The sequence below is a fragment of the Aotus nancymaae genome, unplaced genomic scaffold, assembly GCF_030222135.1.
Source record: "Aotus nancymaae isolate 86718 unplaced genomic scaffold, 86718_ANA_hifiasm-v0.15.2.pri h1tg000003l, whole genome shotgun sequence".
Classification (NCBI taxonomy): Eukaryota; Metazoa; Chordata; class Mammalia; order Primates; family Aotidae; genus Aotus; species Aotus nancymaae.
The window spans coordinates 3,520,930-3,534,496 of record NW_026988414.1 but is presented as its reverse complement, the minus strand read 5'-3'; the positions used below and the strand labels follow the sequence as shown (position 1 = coordinate 3,534,496).

The following is a 13,567-nucleotide window of genomic DNA, read 5'->3' as shown; positions in this document are numbered from 1 at the left end:
CACTATTGTTATTGATGGTTGTTCATAAGTTGGGATGTGGTCTTTAACTAGAAGAGATAACACCAACTTTACCATATTAAAAACTTAATTCTTTTTTTTTTTTTTGAGGCGGAGTTTCACTGTTGTTACCCAGACTGGAGTGCAATGGCGCGATCTTGGCTCACCGCAACCTCCGCCTCCTGGGTTCAAGCAATTCTCCTGCCTCAGCCTCCTGGGATTACAGGCGCGCACCACCATGCCCAGCTAATTTTTGTATCTTTTTTTTTTTAGTAGAGACGGGGTTTCACCATGTTGACCAGGATGGTCTCAATCTCTTGACCTCATGATCCACCCGCCTTGGCCTCCCAAAGTGCTGGGATTATAGGCGTGAGCCACCGCGCCCGGCCTAAAACTTAATTATTTTTCTATTTTTTATTCATACAGGACAAAGATGAGTCCCAGCACACAGAATCAGTGGTACTTCAATCCTCACGGGGTATCAAAGTGGAAGGCTGCATCCGAATGTATGAACTGGTACACAGAATGAAAGGAACAGTAAGTGAACCCATGAAGTAAGGCAGGCTTGATCCTGGGAACCACATTTAGCTGCAGTTCCCCAGGGCTTAGGAATGGCCACTGTATGCTGCTCATCCTTCCCACCTCCTGTTTAGTTGGAGGGTAGTGTAATGTAGAGTTCAGTAGTAAGTGCACTGAAGTCAAGTCTGATTTCAGATTCTGACTGTATTATTTTACACGTGACTTTGAGAAAATTACTTGGACTTTTCTGGCTTCCATTTACTTCTCCAAAATTTGGAGATCGTCCAGGGTTGTTATATAAGCTTGTACTGAGAAGATAGGACCTTAGCCTCTTTTATTTTATCTGTTTTGTTTTGTTTTGTTTTGTTTTGTTTTTTGAGATGGAGTTTTCGCTCTTGTTGCCCATGCTGGAGTGCAATGGTGCAATCTCAGCTCACTGCAGCCTCCGCCTCATGGATTCAAGCGATTCTCCTGCCTCAGCCTCCCAAGTAGGATTACAGGCTCACACTACCACACCCAGCTAATTCTTTTTGTATTTACTAGAGACAGGGTTTTACCATGTTGGTCAGGCTGGTCTCTTGAGAAAATTATAATACTATTTTAATTAATTTATTTGATTGGTTTTGTTTGTTAATTTTTTTTTCTTTTTTTTTTTTTGAGACGGAGTTTTACTGTTGTGGGCCAGCGCTGGAGTGCAATGGCGTGATCTCAGCTCACTGCAACCTCCGCCTCCTGGGTTCCAGCAATTCTCCTGCCTCAGCCTCCCAAGTAGCTGAGATTACAGGCTCCTGCCACCATTCCCAGCTAATTTTTGTATTTTTTAGTAGAGACAGAGTTTCCTCATGTTGTCCAGGCTGGTCTTGAACTCCTGACCTCAGGTGATCCACCCGCCTCAGCCTCCCAAAGTGCTGGGATTACAGGCGTGAGCCATTGCGCCTGGCCTGTATTATTTTTTTAATTAGGAAAGCAATGCATGATTTTGTAAAAATGTTTCAGGGTACAGGAATTTAGAAAACAAAAGGCTTGGCCAGGTACGGTGGCTCATGCCTGTAATCCCATCACTTTGGGAGGCTGAGGCAGGTGGATCATCTGTGGTCAGGAGTTTGAGACTGGCCTGGCCAACATGGCAAAACCTCGTCTCTACTAAAAATACAAAAATTAGCCAGGCGTGATGGCGTATGCCTATAATGCCGGCTACTCAGGAGGATGAGGCAGGAGAATCACTTGAACCTAGGAGGCAAAGGTGTCAGTGAGCCGAGATTGTACCACTGCACTCCAGCCTGGGCAACAGAGCAAGGCATTGTCTCAAAAAAAAAAGAGAGAGAGAAAATGAGTCTTCTAGCATCTTGCCTCATTGGTCATTGTCAGTAAATATTTGTTGAGCACCTAGGTGCTAGATGCTGTTCTAGGTCTAGATAAAATAGTAAATAAAGTAGGCAGAGCTTATATTCTGGTGAGAGACAGAAGTAAGGAGAAATAAGTAAAATATTTGGAAGATTGTTGTAATCTGTGTGAAAGGTGGTGGTTGCTTAGAGTAGGGTGGTAGCAGTAGAGATGGTGACAAATGACTAATTTTGCTTATTTGAGTTGTTTTAATTCAAAGACTTATTTCCTGAATCTGTGGAAATTTTTTCTCCTTGATTAGTTTACCTCTCCATTGCCTTCTTCTCTCTGGAACTTTTTTTTTTTTTTTTTTTTTTTTTTTTTTGAGACGGAGTTTCACTCTCGTTACCCAGGCTGGAGTGCAATGGCACGATCTCGGCTCACCGCAACCTCCGCCTCCTGGGTTCAGGCGATTCTCCTGCCTCAGCTTTCTGAGTAGCTGGGATTACAGGCACGCGCCACCATGCCCAGCTAATTTTTTTGTATTAGTAGAGACGGGGTTTCACAATGTTGACCAGGATGGTCTTGATCTCTTGACCTCGTGATCCACCCGCCTCGGCCTCCCAAAGTGCTGGGATTACAGGCTTGAGCCACCGTGCCCGGCTTCTCTCTGGAACTTTTATTAGTCATGTATTAGATTTCCTAAATTAATCCTTCATATGTCCTATTCTTTCATTTTCCTTTTGTCTTTTTGTTCTGTTTTCTAGAAGATTTCTTTTTTTTTCTTCTTTTTTTTTTATTTGAGAGACGGAGTCTCACTGTCACCTAGGCTGGAGTGCAATGATGTGATCTCAGCTCACAGCAACCTCTGCCTCCCTGGTTCAAGCGATTCTCCTGCCTCAGCCTCCTGAGTAGCTGGGATTACAGGCATGCACCACCACCTCAGCTAATTTTTGTATTTTTAGTAGAGACAGGGTTTCACCATGTTTGTCAAGCTGGTCTTGAACTCCTGACCTCATGATCTGCCCGCCTTGGCCTCCCAAAGCGCTGGGATTACAGGCATGAGCCACCGTGCCCAGCCTTGTTTCTAGATTTCTATATTTTATCCTCCAACTGCTAATTGAAAAAATACATATTTTTTAAATTATGTCTAATTTTTGTGAGTTTTTTGTATTCTCCACTTGTTCCTATTTTAGAGCATTTTATTCTCATTTCTTAACATACTCGGAGCTCTTTTTCAGATTCACTTGTGTCCCTTGATACACATGTTCTTCTGGATGCATTGTTTTCCCTTTGTTCATCTCGATTCTTTTATTTTAGGGTGTAGAGATTCCTCAATTATCTAAAGATCCGTATTGCTAGTAATCAGACCAGAGATTCAAGAAGAATAATGAGGAACAAGATTATTAAGCTTTCGGACTTCCTAACTGTCAGCATATTGTTCTGGAATACTAGCTCCCATACTAAATGATCAGCTGTTTCTGGACAGGTTATTAATTTTCTTTTAAAGAAGAACTCCCCGTTTTTTTTTGGCTAGGAGTATTCATTACCTTGTGTCTTAAAACAACAACAGGTGGTTGGACTCGATGGCTCACTGTAATCCCAGCACTTCGGGAGGCCAAGGTAGGCAGATCACCTGAGGTCAGGAGTTCGAGACCAGCCTGAACAACATGGAGAAACCCCGTCTCTACTAAAAATACAAAATTGGCCGGGCATAGTGGCACATGCCTGTAATCCCAGCTACTCGGGAGGCTGAGGCAGGAGAATTGCTTGAAGCGGGGAGGCAGAGGTCACAGTGAGCCAAGATTGTGCCATTGTACTCCAGTCTGGGCAACAAGGGCAAAACTACATCTCAAAAAAACCAAAAAACAAAAACTGGCATTCATTATTGTCTTTTGTGTTTCTGGGGGATGTCTGGGCTCAGGTGGTTTTCATTTGGGATTTATTGTGGTTTCAGTGGCTGAAGCTGGAGTCATCTCAAAGACTTTCTTATTTACTGGTCTGGTAGTTGAGTTTAGCTGTTAGCTGGACTTCCTACCCTCTCCATCAGGCCTGGGCTCCCTCATAGCATGGTGGTTAGGTTCCAAGAGCAAGCATCTTAAGAGAAACTAGCAAAGCTGCGTAGCCTTTCTGAGTCTCAGAAATCATGTAACGTATATATATTTTTTCCACATTCTATGTCATGGTAGTCAAAAAGTCCTGCTCAAGTTGAAGTAGAGGGGATGGGAGGATTGTCAAACAATTTGAATGTAGTGTTTCAAAATCATTATAGCACAGGCCGGGTACGGTGGCTCTCACCTGTAATCCCAGCACTTTGGGAGGCCGAGGTGGGCGGATCACTTGAGGTCAGGAGTTCGAGACCAGCCTGGCCAATATGGTAAAACCCCATCTTTACTAAAAATACAAAAATTAGACGGGTGTGGTGGTGCATGCCTGTAATCCCAGCTACTTGGGAGGCTGAGGCTGGAGAATTGCTTGAACCTGGGAGGTGGAAGTTGCAGTAAGCCAAAATCACACTACTGCACTCCAGCCTGGGTGACAGAGCAAGACTCCAACTCAAAAATAAATAAATAAAATTATAGCACAAATACCTGGCTCTTGGCTGTTTTGATCTAATGACCAGGGGAAGAGGGCAAGAGTTGACTGTTTAGTCTACAAACATTCAGGCAATAGTTTCGTTTTCAGTCCCATGAGGCCCACCTATATGAGTCATAGCATTTCCCAGTCTTGAGACTCTGCAGTTTGGCTGGTAGATTGGCTCTCTGCTCTCGCGAGGCATAGTCTGCTTATGTACATATGTGTGTGTGTGTGTGTGTATTCTTGGGTTTTCTCAGCTCTGCTCTATCATTTATTGCTTCTCCATATATATATATTTTAAGACAGAGTCTTGCTGTGTTGCCCAGGCTGGAATACAGTGGTGCAATCACTGCTCCCTGCAGCCTTGACCTCCTGATCTCAGGCATTCCTCCCACCTCAGCTCCTCCTACCTTCTTAATAGCTGGGACTGGCCGGGCGCGGTGGCTCACGCCTATAATCCCAGCACTTTGGGAGGCCGAGGCGGGTGGATCATGAGGTCAAGAGATCGAGACCATACTGGTCAACATGGTGAAACTCCGTCTCTACTAAAAATACAAAAAAATTAGCTGGGCGTGGTGGCGCACGCCTGTAGTCCCAGCTGCTCGGGAGGCTGAGGCAGGAGAATTGCTTGAACCCAGGAGGCAGAGGTTGCTGTGAGCCGGGATCGCGCCATTGCACTCCAGCTTGGGTAACAAGAGTGAAACTCCGTCTCAAAAAAAAGAGAAAAAAAAAGAATAGCTGGGACTGCAGGTGTGCACCACCACACCCAGATAATTTTAAAATTTTTGGTAGAGACGGGTCTCTCTTTGTTGCCCAGGCTGGTCTCAAATTCCTGGGGTCCAGTGATCGTCCCACTTAGGCCTTCCCAAGAACTGGGATTATAGACCTCAGCCAATGCATCTGGCCACTTTTCCCCTGACTGTTTTCCAGAAGTATGTGGAAGGTTTTTCCCTGTTGGTGACCTCTCTCATGCTCTGTGTGGTGTTATATCTTTTTTTCTTTCCAATTCTCACTTTAACAGAGTCCCATAGAAGAGGATATATATGCTTGTTTTCAATATGCCTTCTTGCACTGGAAACTTTAAAATAAGTTTTAAGACTGGATGCAGTGGCTCATGCCTATAATTCCAGCAGTTTTGGGAGGATAGCTTGAGGTCAGGAGTTCCAGACCAACCTAGGCAATATGGTGAGACCCTGACTCTACAAAAAATTTGAAAATTAGCCAGGTGTGGTGGTGTGTACCTGTAGTCCTAGCTACTCAGGTGGCTGAGGTGGGATGATCCCTTAAGCTCAGGAGCTCAAGGCTGCAGTGAGCTATAATTGTGCCATTGCACTCCAGCCTGGATGATACAGTGAGACCCTATCTCAAAAATAAACAAACAAAATAAAATATAATACTTTTTTTTTTTTTGAGATAGAGTCTCACTCTATCACCCAGGCTGGAGTGAGGTGGCACAATCTTGACCCACTGCAGCCTCCGCCTCCCAGGTTCAAGCAATTCTCCTGCTTTGGCCTCCTGAGTGACTTGGACTACAGGCACATGCCAGCATGCTCGGCTAATTTTTTGTATTTTTAGTAGAGATGGGGTTTCACCATATTGGCCAGGTTGCTCTCAAACTCCTGACCTTGTGATCTGCCCACCTCAGCCCCTCAAAGTGCTGGGATTACAAGTGTGAGCCACCACCCCCAACCATAATATGTTTTAAAATAGAATAACATAATGTCTTAACAGTATCTTTTGACATATCTCCATGCTAGTTGGCATCTTGTTGTCTTTAACGGCTGGACAGTATTCTCCAATATGACTGTACTCTAATACATGTCATCATTCCCCAATTAGGTGGTTTTATATTTATTGCTGTTATCAACAGGGCTGCAGTGAGCATTCTTGTACGTATATCTTTGCACACACATACAAGCATTTCCTCAGGTGTCAAAGTGTCAAAGGATAGAGACACTTCAAATTTTGATACTAAAATGTCAGATTGCCTTTAACGATACGTGAGTACTTTCATGAAATGTTAAATGAAATATCTGATTCCCTTAGGTACTAAGGAAAAGGACTTCCCTCAGTGGAGGTCCAGGAGAAAATCTTCTAGGCAGAAGCAGGGAGATAGGAATGTATATAGCCTCTTTATGGAATTAAAATGATTTCCTTAAATTACGAAGGAAGCCTGATAAGACTACACAGGATGGAATCTTAATAGTGCATGGCTGTGATGCCATGTTGCTAAATTCCTGTCTGTTCCCAGCTTGTACTGGAGTGACATAAACCATATAGGGCTAATTGGAAGAGCTTTCCAAAGCATCTGAGTTTACAAGATCAAGCAAAAGGAGACAGAAGACTCCTGCAAAGGTTCTAATTCCATGCCCTTAAGTATCTCTGATGGTGTTAGGGGCCATTGGGCAGGTAGCCCACAGAGGTGAATGATCAAGGTGTTGAAGGAGCTCCATAGAGCAAGTGCTGAACCTTTTCAGGAGGGCCTAAGGCAATGGCAGGAGGAGCAGGAGAGGAAGGTGCGAGCCCTCTCAGAGATGGCATCTGAACAACTGAAGCGGTTTGATGAACGGAAGGAACTGAAGCAGCATAAAGAATTCCAGGACTTGCGGGAAGTAATGGAGAAGAGGTGAGTCTCCTTGAATTATGACTGGGAATATTGATGTGTTCAACTGGAACTCTTTCCCAAGAGAGGTTCCAAGGGGAAAGAGTTGAACAATTTCTTAGTCCTTAAATATCAAAGTAAAATAGGTAAAGAAGTTTATAACCTGGAAAAATGATCAAACTTGGAAAGACAACAAAAGTAACACAAAGAAGGAGGCTTTTAGGAGAGGTAAAACAATTTTACGGGCACGGTGGAACACACCTGTAGTCTCATTTACTAGGGAGGCTGAGGCAGGATCGCTTCAACCCTGGGGTTTGAGGCTGTGGTGAGCTATGATCACACCTGTTAACAGCCACTGCACTCCAGTCTAGGCAACATAACGAGACTCCATCTCTAAGAAAAAAGAAAGAAAGGGAGGGAAGGGAGGGCAGGGAGAAGGAGAGAAAAGAAAAACAACTTCAGGAAATATTCCTGACTATTCCTCCCTACATTGTTCATGCAGCTCCAGAGAAGCCTTGGGACACCAAGAGAAGCTAAAAGCTGAGCACCGTCACAGAGCAAAGGTCAGAGCCTGGCAAAATTGGTGTGGGTGTATAGTCTGTCTATAACCTGCCTAGAGAGCCAGGTTTTGGCAGATGGTCACATGGAGGATCTCGGCCATATTATATCTGTGTGTGACTAAGTCTGGGATGTCCTTTTCCTGCTCTGAGCCCATCTGTTAAAATATGTAGCCCACATAGAATTTGAGGATTATAGAAAGAGGAAGCCCAGGAACCCCTCAGAAGTCATTCAGCCCTTTCTACAGATTCTCAATCTGAAGCTGCGGGAGGCAGAGCAGCAGCGCGTGAAGCAAGTGGAGCAGGAACGGCTTCGGAAGGAAGAAGGCCAGGTCCGCCTGCGGGCCCTCTATGCTTTGCAGGAGGAGATGCTGCAGCTCAGCCAGCAGCTGGATGCTTCTGAGCAGCACAGAGGCCTGCTTAAGGTCGACCTGGCTGCCTTTCGGACCCGAGGCTACCAGCTATGCAGCCTCATCTCAGGGATCATCCGGGCCTCTTCAGAGGTGAGGGGGGCTTCAGAGTGATTCTTTGCTGTCTTTGAAATGGAAGACCTTAAAAGCAAAATCATTTTCTGACTTAAAAAGTAGTATCTGCTATCAGCTTATTGGGGGAAATACCAAACATTACTTTTTATCTCCATATCTCTTTACCTAGAAGTAACCATTGTTAACATTTTATTTTGTTTATTTATTTCTTTATTTTTATACGTGCTTATTCTGGAATCTTTTTAATTTATTTTTTCTTATTTTGAAATGGGGTCCCCCTCTGTCACCCAGGGTGGAGTGCAGTGACACAATCTCAGCTCATTGCAGCCTCTGCCTCCCGGGCTCAAGCGATCCTCCCACCTCAGCCTCCTGAGTAGCTGGGACTACAGGCGCATACCACCATGCCACACTAATTTTTGTATTTTTGTAGATACAGGGTTTTGCCATGTTGCCCAGGCTGGCCTTGAACTCCTGCGCTCAAGTGATTCCCCTGCCTCAGCCTCCCAAAGTGCTGAGATTACAGGTGTGAGCCACTGTGCAGAACTTTTTTAAAAAAAAATTAGAGAAAGGGATCTCACTGTGTTTCCTAGGCTGGTCTTGAACTCCTGGGCTTAAGTGATCCTCCCACAGTATTGGGATTACATGAGCCACTGCACCTGCCCTATTTCTTTTCTTTGCTTTTTGGGTTTTTTTTTTTTTTTTTTTTTTTTTGAGACCGGGTCTTACACTGTTGCCTAGGCTGGAGTGCAGTGGTGTGATCATGGCTCAATTCAACCTCTGCTTCCCAGGTTCAAGCGAGTCTCAGATCACTTGAGTCCAGGAGTTCAAGGCCAGTAGGTTTCAGCCAACATGGTGAAACCTCGTCTCTACTAAAAATACAAAAATTAACTGGGCCTGGTGGCACACACCCGTAATCCCAGCTGCTTGGGAGGCTGAGGCACCAGAATCGCTTGAACCTGGGAGGCAAAGGTTGCAATGAGCTGAGGTCCCGCCATGGCACTCAAACCTGGGTGACAGAGATTCTGTCTCAAAAAAAAAACCAGTATTATTTTTGTCTAACATATTGTCACAAACTTTTTTTAAAAAATTACTCTGGCCCTTGTTGCTGAGAATACAGAAAAATTTATACTTAGAAACTGCGGATGTGATAGTAAATTGGAATTATTAATACCTTTAAGAGAACGGGAAAGCAGTATCAATTTGTTGAATGTGGGTACTCCATTGGTGCAACAATTCCAATTATAGGAAATTTACTGACTTGTGTGAGATATGATTTACCTAAGGTATGATGTCACTCTGACAGAGTGGCTATCCTACAGCAGAAAGCCAAGCTGAGGCTGAGCGAGCTCTGCAGGAAATGCGGGACCTCCTTACGAACTTGGGGCAGGAGATCACCAGAGCCTGCGAAGACAAGAAGAGGCAGGATGAAGAGGAGGCTCAGGTAAAGCTGCAAGAGGCGCAGATGCAGCAGGGACCAGAGGCCCACAAAGAGCACCTAGCTTCCAGCCAGGGCCCAGGAGGGAAACAGATTGAAGGTGGGTTTCAGTGTGGATATGGTCCTTTAACTTGGTGTAAGTTTCAAATGTGAAGAGAAACAAGAGTGTATTTTGAATGTTGTGTTAAACTATATAGGACAGTTAATCAGAATTTTACATAATCTATTTCATTCAGTTTTGGTTGATGTGGAGCCTGATTTAAGATTCCAACACTTTCTGTGAGGACTTGAAATTCTACATAATTATAGCAGATACATTATTTCAATTATTACTGCTACTATTTTAAATAAATGAACAAAAATATGTGTTTGTTTAATATGTATAAGGGGTCAGGAGTTCGAGACCAGCCTAGCCAACATGGTGAAACTCCATCTCTGCCAAAAATACAAAAATTAGCGGGGCGTAGTGGTGCGCACCTATAGTCCCAGCTACTCAGGAGGCTGAGGCAGAATCGCTTGAACCTAGAAGATGGAGGTTGCGGTGAGCCGAGATTGTGCCACTGTATTACAGCCTGGGCAACAGAGTGAGCCTCCATCTCAAAAAAAAAAAAAAAAAATCAGTGTAGCATAGCGTTTGGAAATGCTGACTCTGGAGCCAGATCATTGGGAGTCTAATTTTTCTTTTCTTTTCTTTTCTTTTTTTTTTTTTTTTTGAGATAGGGTCTCACTCTGTCACCCAGGCTAGAGGAGTACAGTGGTGTGATTACAGCTCACTGCAGCCTCACCCTCTCAGGCTCAAGTGATCCTACCCACTCAGCCTCTGAAGTAGCTGGGACTACAGGCGTGCACCATTGTGCCTGGCTAATTTGTGTATTTTTTGTAGAGATGGGGTTTCACCATGTTGCCCAGGCTGGTCTCAAGCTCCCGGGCCTGTCTTGGCTTCCTAGAGTTCTGGAATTACAGGCGTGGGTGCCCTGCCTTAGTTTTTCTACTTACTAGTAATGTGACCATGGCAAATCACTTAACCTTTCATGCTTGTTTCCTGTTTCCTTATCTATAAAATGGAGATAATAGTATCTACTTCATAGTTATTGTGACAGTTAAAGCAGTTAGTACATAAATAAAGTGATTATAACAGTGCCTGCTTCATATTACATGTTCAGTAAATACTAGCTGTTACTAAAACCTCTCTTTTATTTCTCAGACCTCCAGGTGAAGGTACAAGACAGTACAATGCAGTGGTACCAGCAGCTGCAGGATGCTTCCATGCAGTGTGTGTTGACCTTTGAGGGCCTGACCAACAGCAAGGACAGTCAGGTAGGGGAGGGGTGGTATATGGCAGTAATTTTGTGGGCTTGATGGTGCTTAGAGAATGAGCACTTCATGTCCCAAAGGAATATAGCTGGCATGTCATGTTACCTGATTCTAAGTGACATCTACTCAGCTCTTCAGAACACTGTCTGCCTTCTCACTGTTCTCTTCTGGCAGGCCAAAAAGATAAAAATGGACCTCCAGAAGGCTGCTACCATCCCAGTGAGCCAAATCTCTACCATTGCAGGTTGGTCAGAGGGGATAAGAATATGACCTTTCACGGTGGGGAGGGATAACATGGGGAGAAATGCCAGATACAGTATGCACCTAAAGTAAAATAAATAAATTAATTTAAAAAAAAAAAAGAATATGACCTTTCACTTCACTGTATTATTTTTCAGACTCCAAATCTACTTATCTGTAAGGTTCCTATAAAAGTATATTCAAACAAATGTTGACAGTTGGATCGGGTACATATAAGTTATATACATCGTTTCACTCGTTTCCTCTTTATTTTTTTTTTTTCGTTTCCTCTTTAACACGTAGAAGGTAATCATGGCCAGGTGTGGTGGCTCACGCCTGTAATCCCAGCACTTTGGGAGGCTGAGGCAGGGCAGATCATGAAATCAGGAGTTCGAGACCAGCCTGACCAACATGATGAAACCCTGTCCCAATAAAAATACAAAAATTAGCTGGGAGTGGTTGTGCGTGCCTGTAATCCCAGTTACTCAGGAGGCTGAGGGAGGAGAATCGCTTAAACACAGGAGGTGGAGGTTGCAATGAGCCAAGATCATGCCACTGCACTTCAGCCTTGATGACAGAGCAAGACTCCATCTCAAAAGAAGAAAAAAAGAAGATAATCATGATGAGTTTGTTGACTCATTTTTAATAAGCTACCTATTTATAGTAAATTATTAGGATGGCTCTCAACTTTCAAGTTGCAGATTGCTGCTGAAAACATCACTAAGGGAACCTAGGCTATGATTTGCAGCCTTTGCTTCTGTCCTACAATATTAGCTTTCCCGATTACTCCAAGCTTGCCTTGTTCATCCTCAGGGACTCCTTTTCTCTCCAGAAACTGAGGTTTAGAAAGTGAGAAACAGACAAGGAAAAAACTCTTTTTTGAACCAGAGGTTCATTTGTATGGAGCTGTAGATGTGGAAGCCTCCAAATTACAGACTGAGCTGCCATGTGGCTGGGGAGTGTGTGCAACTGGAACACTCCTCTGACTCATCATGGGTTCCATTCCCCGATTCACTTCTCATTGCCGGGAAAGCATAGGAAAATTTCTGTTCCTGCCCTTGATAGGCAGTCCGACAAAACTTACATATGACTTTGCTGCCTAAAATTCTTTCTGGAACAGGGCAAGGTATAAATAAATAAATAACGTATCACTTTGTGGAATTCAAAGTGCTGTGTCCTTTGGTAGCACTTTGAGTGGGAGAGGTTGACTGGACAGCCACTCCACACCTTAATGGCCATTCCCAGCTTCCCCTCAGTTGACCGCAGACAGCCTCAGTACCTCCTTCATCAGGAAAATGGAGACGTCCAGTATGAGTTCTTCAGAGCCCCTTCCACGACTGCACTGTGACATTTATCTTAGTCTTCTGTGTCACTGGATGAGGCGTCCTTGCTGCCGGGCTTACCTTTCCACCTCTGCGCTTGTTCCCTTTCCTTCCTGTCTCCTGTCAGACTTTGCCTTATTGTTTATTGCCTTTCCTGTTTTCTGTGATAACTCCTTTTTATAGGCTCCTCTCTCTCAGCCTTTAAATATGTGCGAGCCCCTTACATCCTAAACGTGAGTTTCCCTTGATCCTATGTCTTCTAAGTGTTTGCTGATCTTCCTCAGGTTTCTGTTTGGCATGTTGCTACTTTCTCTGTGCAACTCTACTCCTTTGGCCTCCATGGCACCATTGCTTCCAGGTTCTTCTCCTGCCTCCCTCCCCCTTCCTCTCCTCTCCTCTCTCTCCTCTTTATGAGTTTCTCAGCCTTCTACCCGACTCTAATTGTAGGCGGTTCCTAGGGATCCACTCCTATCCCGCAGTTCTTTTCATTCTCTCAACTTACAGGGCTTCAAACATTACTTGTATGCTGCTGACTCCCAAACCTACTTACTCCTTTCTTCTGAGCTTCAGATTCTCTAGCTCCAGGTACCTGAAGGACATCTCTGCCTATATGTCTCTTAGCTGCCTCCAGTTTAATGTGTTCAAATCCAAACTCATCATCTTCCTTAGGCCTAATTATCTCCTGTTTTCTCTGAGTAATCAGTAGCACCATTATCTACTCAGTAACCTTAGCTGGAAACCTGGGAGTCATCTTTACGGCTGCTGCCTCTATTTCACTCATCATATCGAATTAGTCTCTAACTTTGCCTTTTCTCATTTTTCTACACATTTCCTGACTCTCCCTTTGTCTCCATCGTGACTATAAGCTCTTTAAGACCTTGTAGTCCAGCCAGACACAGAGCATGCTCTAGAGTTAGTGCTCAGTAAATGTTGAATGAATAGAAGAGAAAGATCACCTAATTCCTGTCTCTTTGAAAAAGGTGGATGTTGGCTGGGCACAGTGGCTCACGCCTGTAATCCCAACACTTTGGGAGGCCTAGGCAGGTGGATCACCTGAGGTCAGGAGTTAGAGACCAGCCTGGCCAACATGGTGAAACCCTGTCTCTACTAAAATACAAAAATTAGCTGGGCGTGCTGGTGGTGGGCACCTGTAATCCCAGCTACTCAGGAGGCTGAGACAGAAGAATCACTTGAAC

General features: G+C 44.2%; 1 protein-coding gene across 3 annotated transcripts in view; it reads left to right on the top strand.

The window, feature by feature from the left end:
- Positions 1 to 13,567, top strand: part of GLE1 (GLE1 RNA export mediator) — a 43,520-nt gene that overhangs the window by 15,843 nt on the left and 14,110 nt on the right. For 2 of the 3 annotated variants that reach the window (XM_064377464.1, XM_064377473.1), the window contains 7 exons: positions 424 to 534; positions 6,894 to 7,042; positions 7,521 to 7,581; positions 7,824 to 8,078; positions 9,364 to 9,595; positions 10,700 to 10,812; positions 10,984 to 11,053. In XM_064377464.1, coding sequence (XP_064233534.1) covers positions 424 to 534; positions 6,894 to 7,042; positions 7,521 to 7,581; positions 7,824 to 8,078; positions 9,364 to 9,595; positions 10,700 to 10,812; positions 10,984 to 11,053 — 991 coding nt within the window. The remainder of the gene's footprint in view (positions 1 to 423; positions 535 to 6,893; positions 7,043 to 7,520; positions 7,582 to 7,823; positions 8,079 to 9,363; positions 9,596 to 10,699; positions 10,813 to 10,983; positions 11,054 to 13,567) is intronic. The other variant, XM_064377471.1, reaches the window with a different exon arrangement.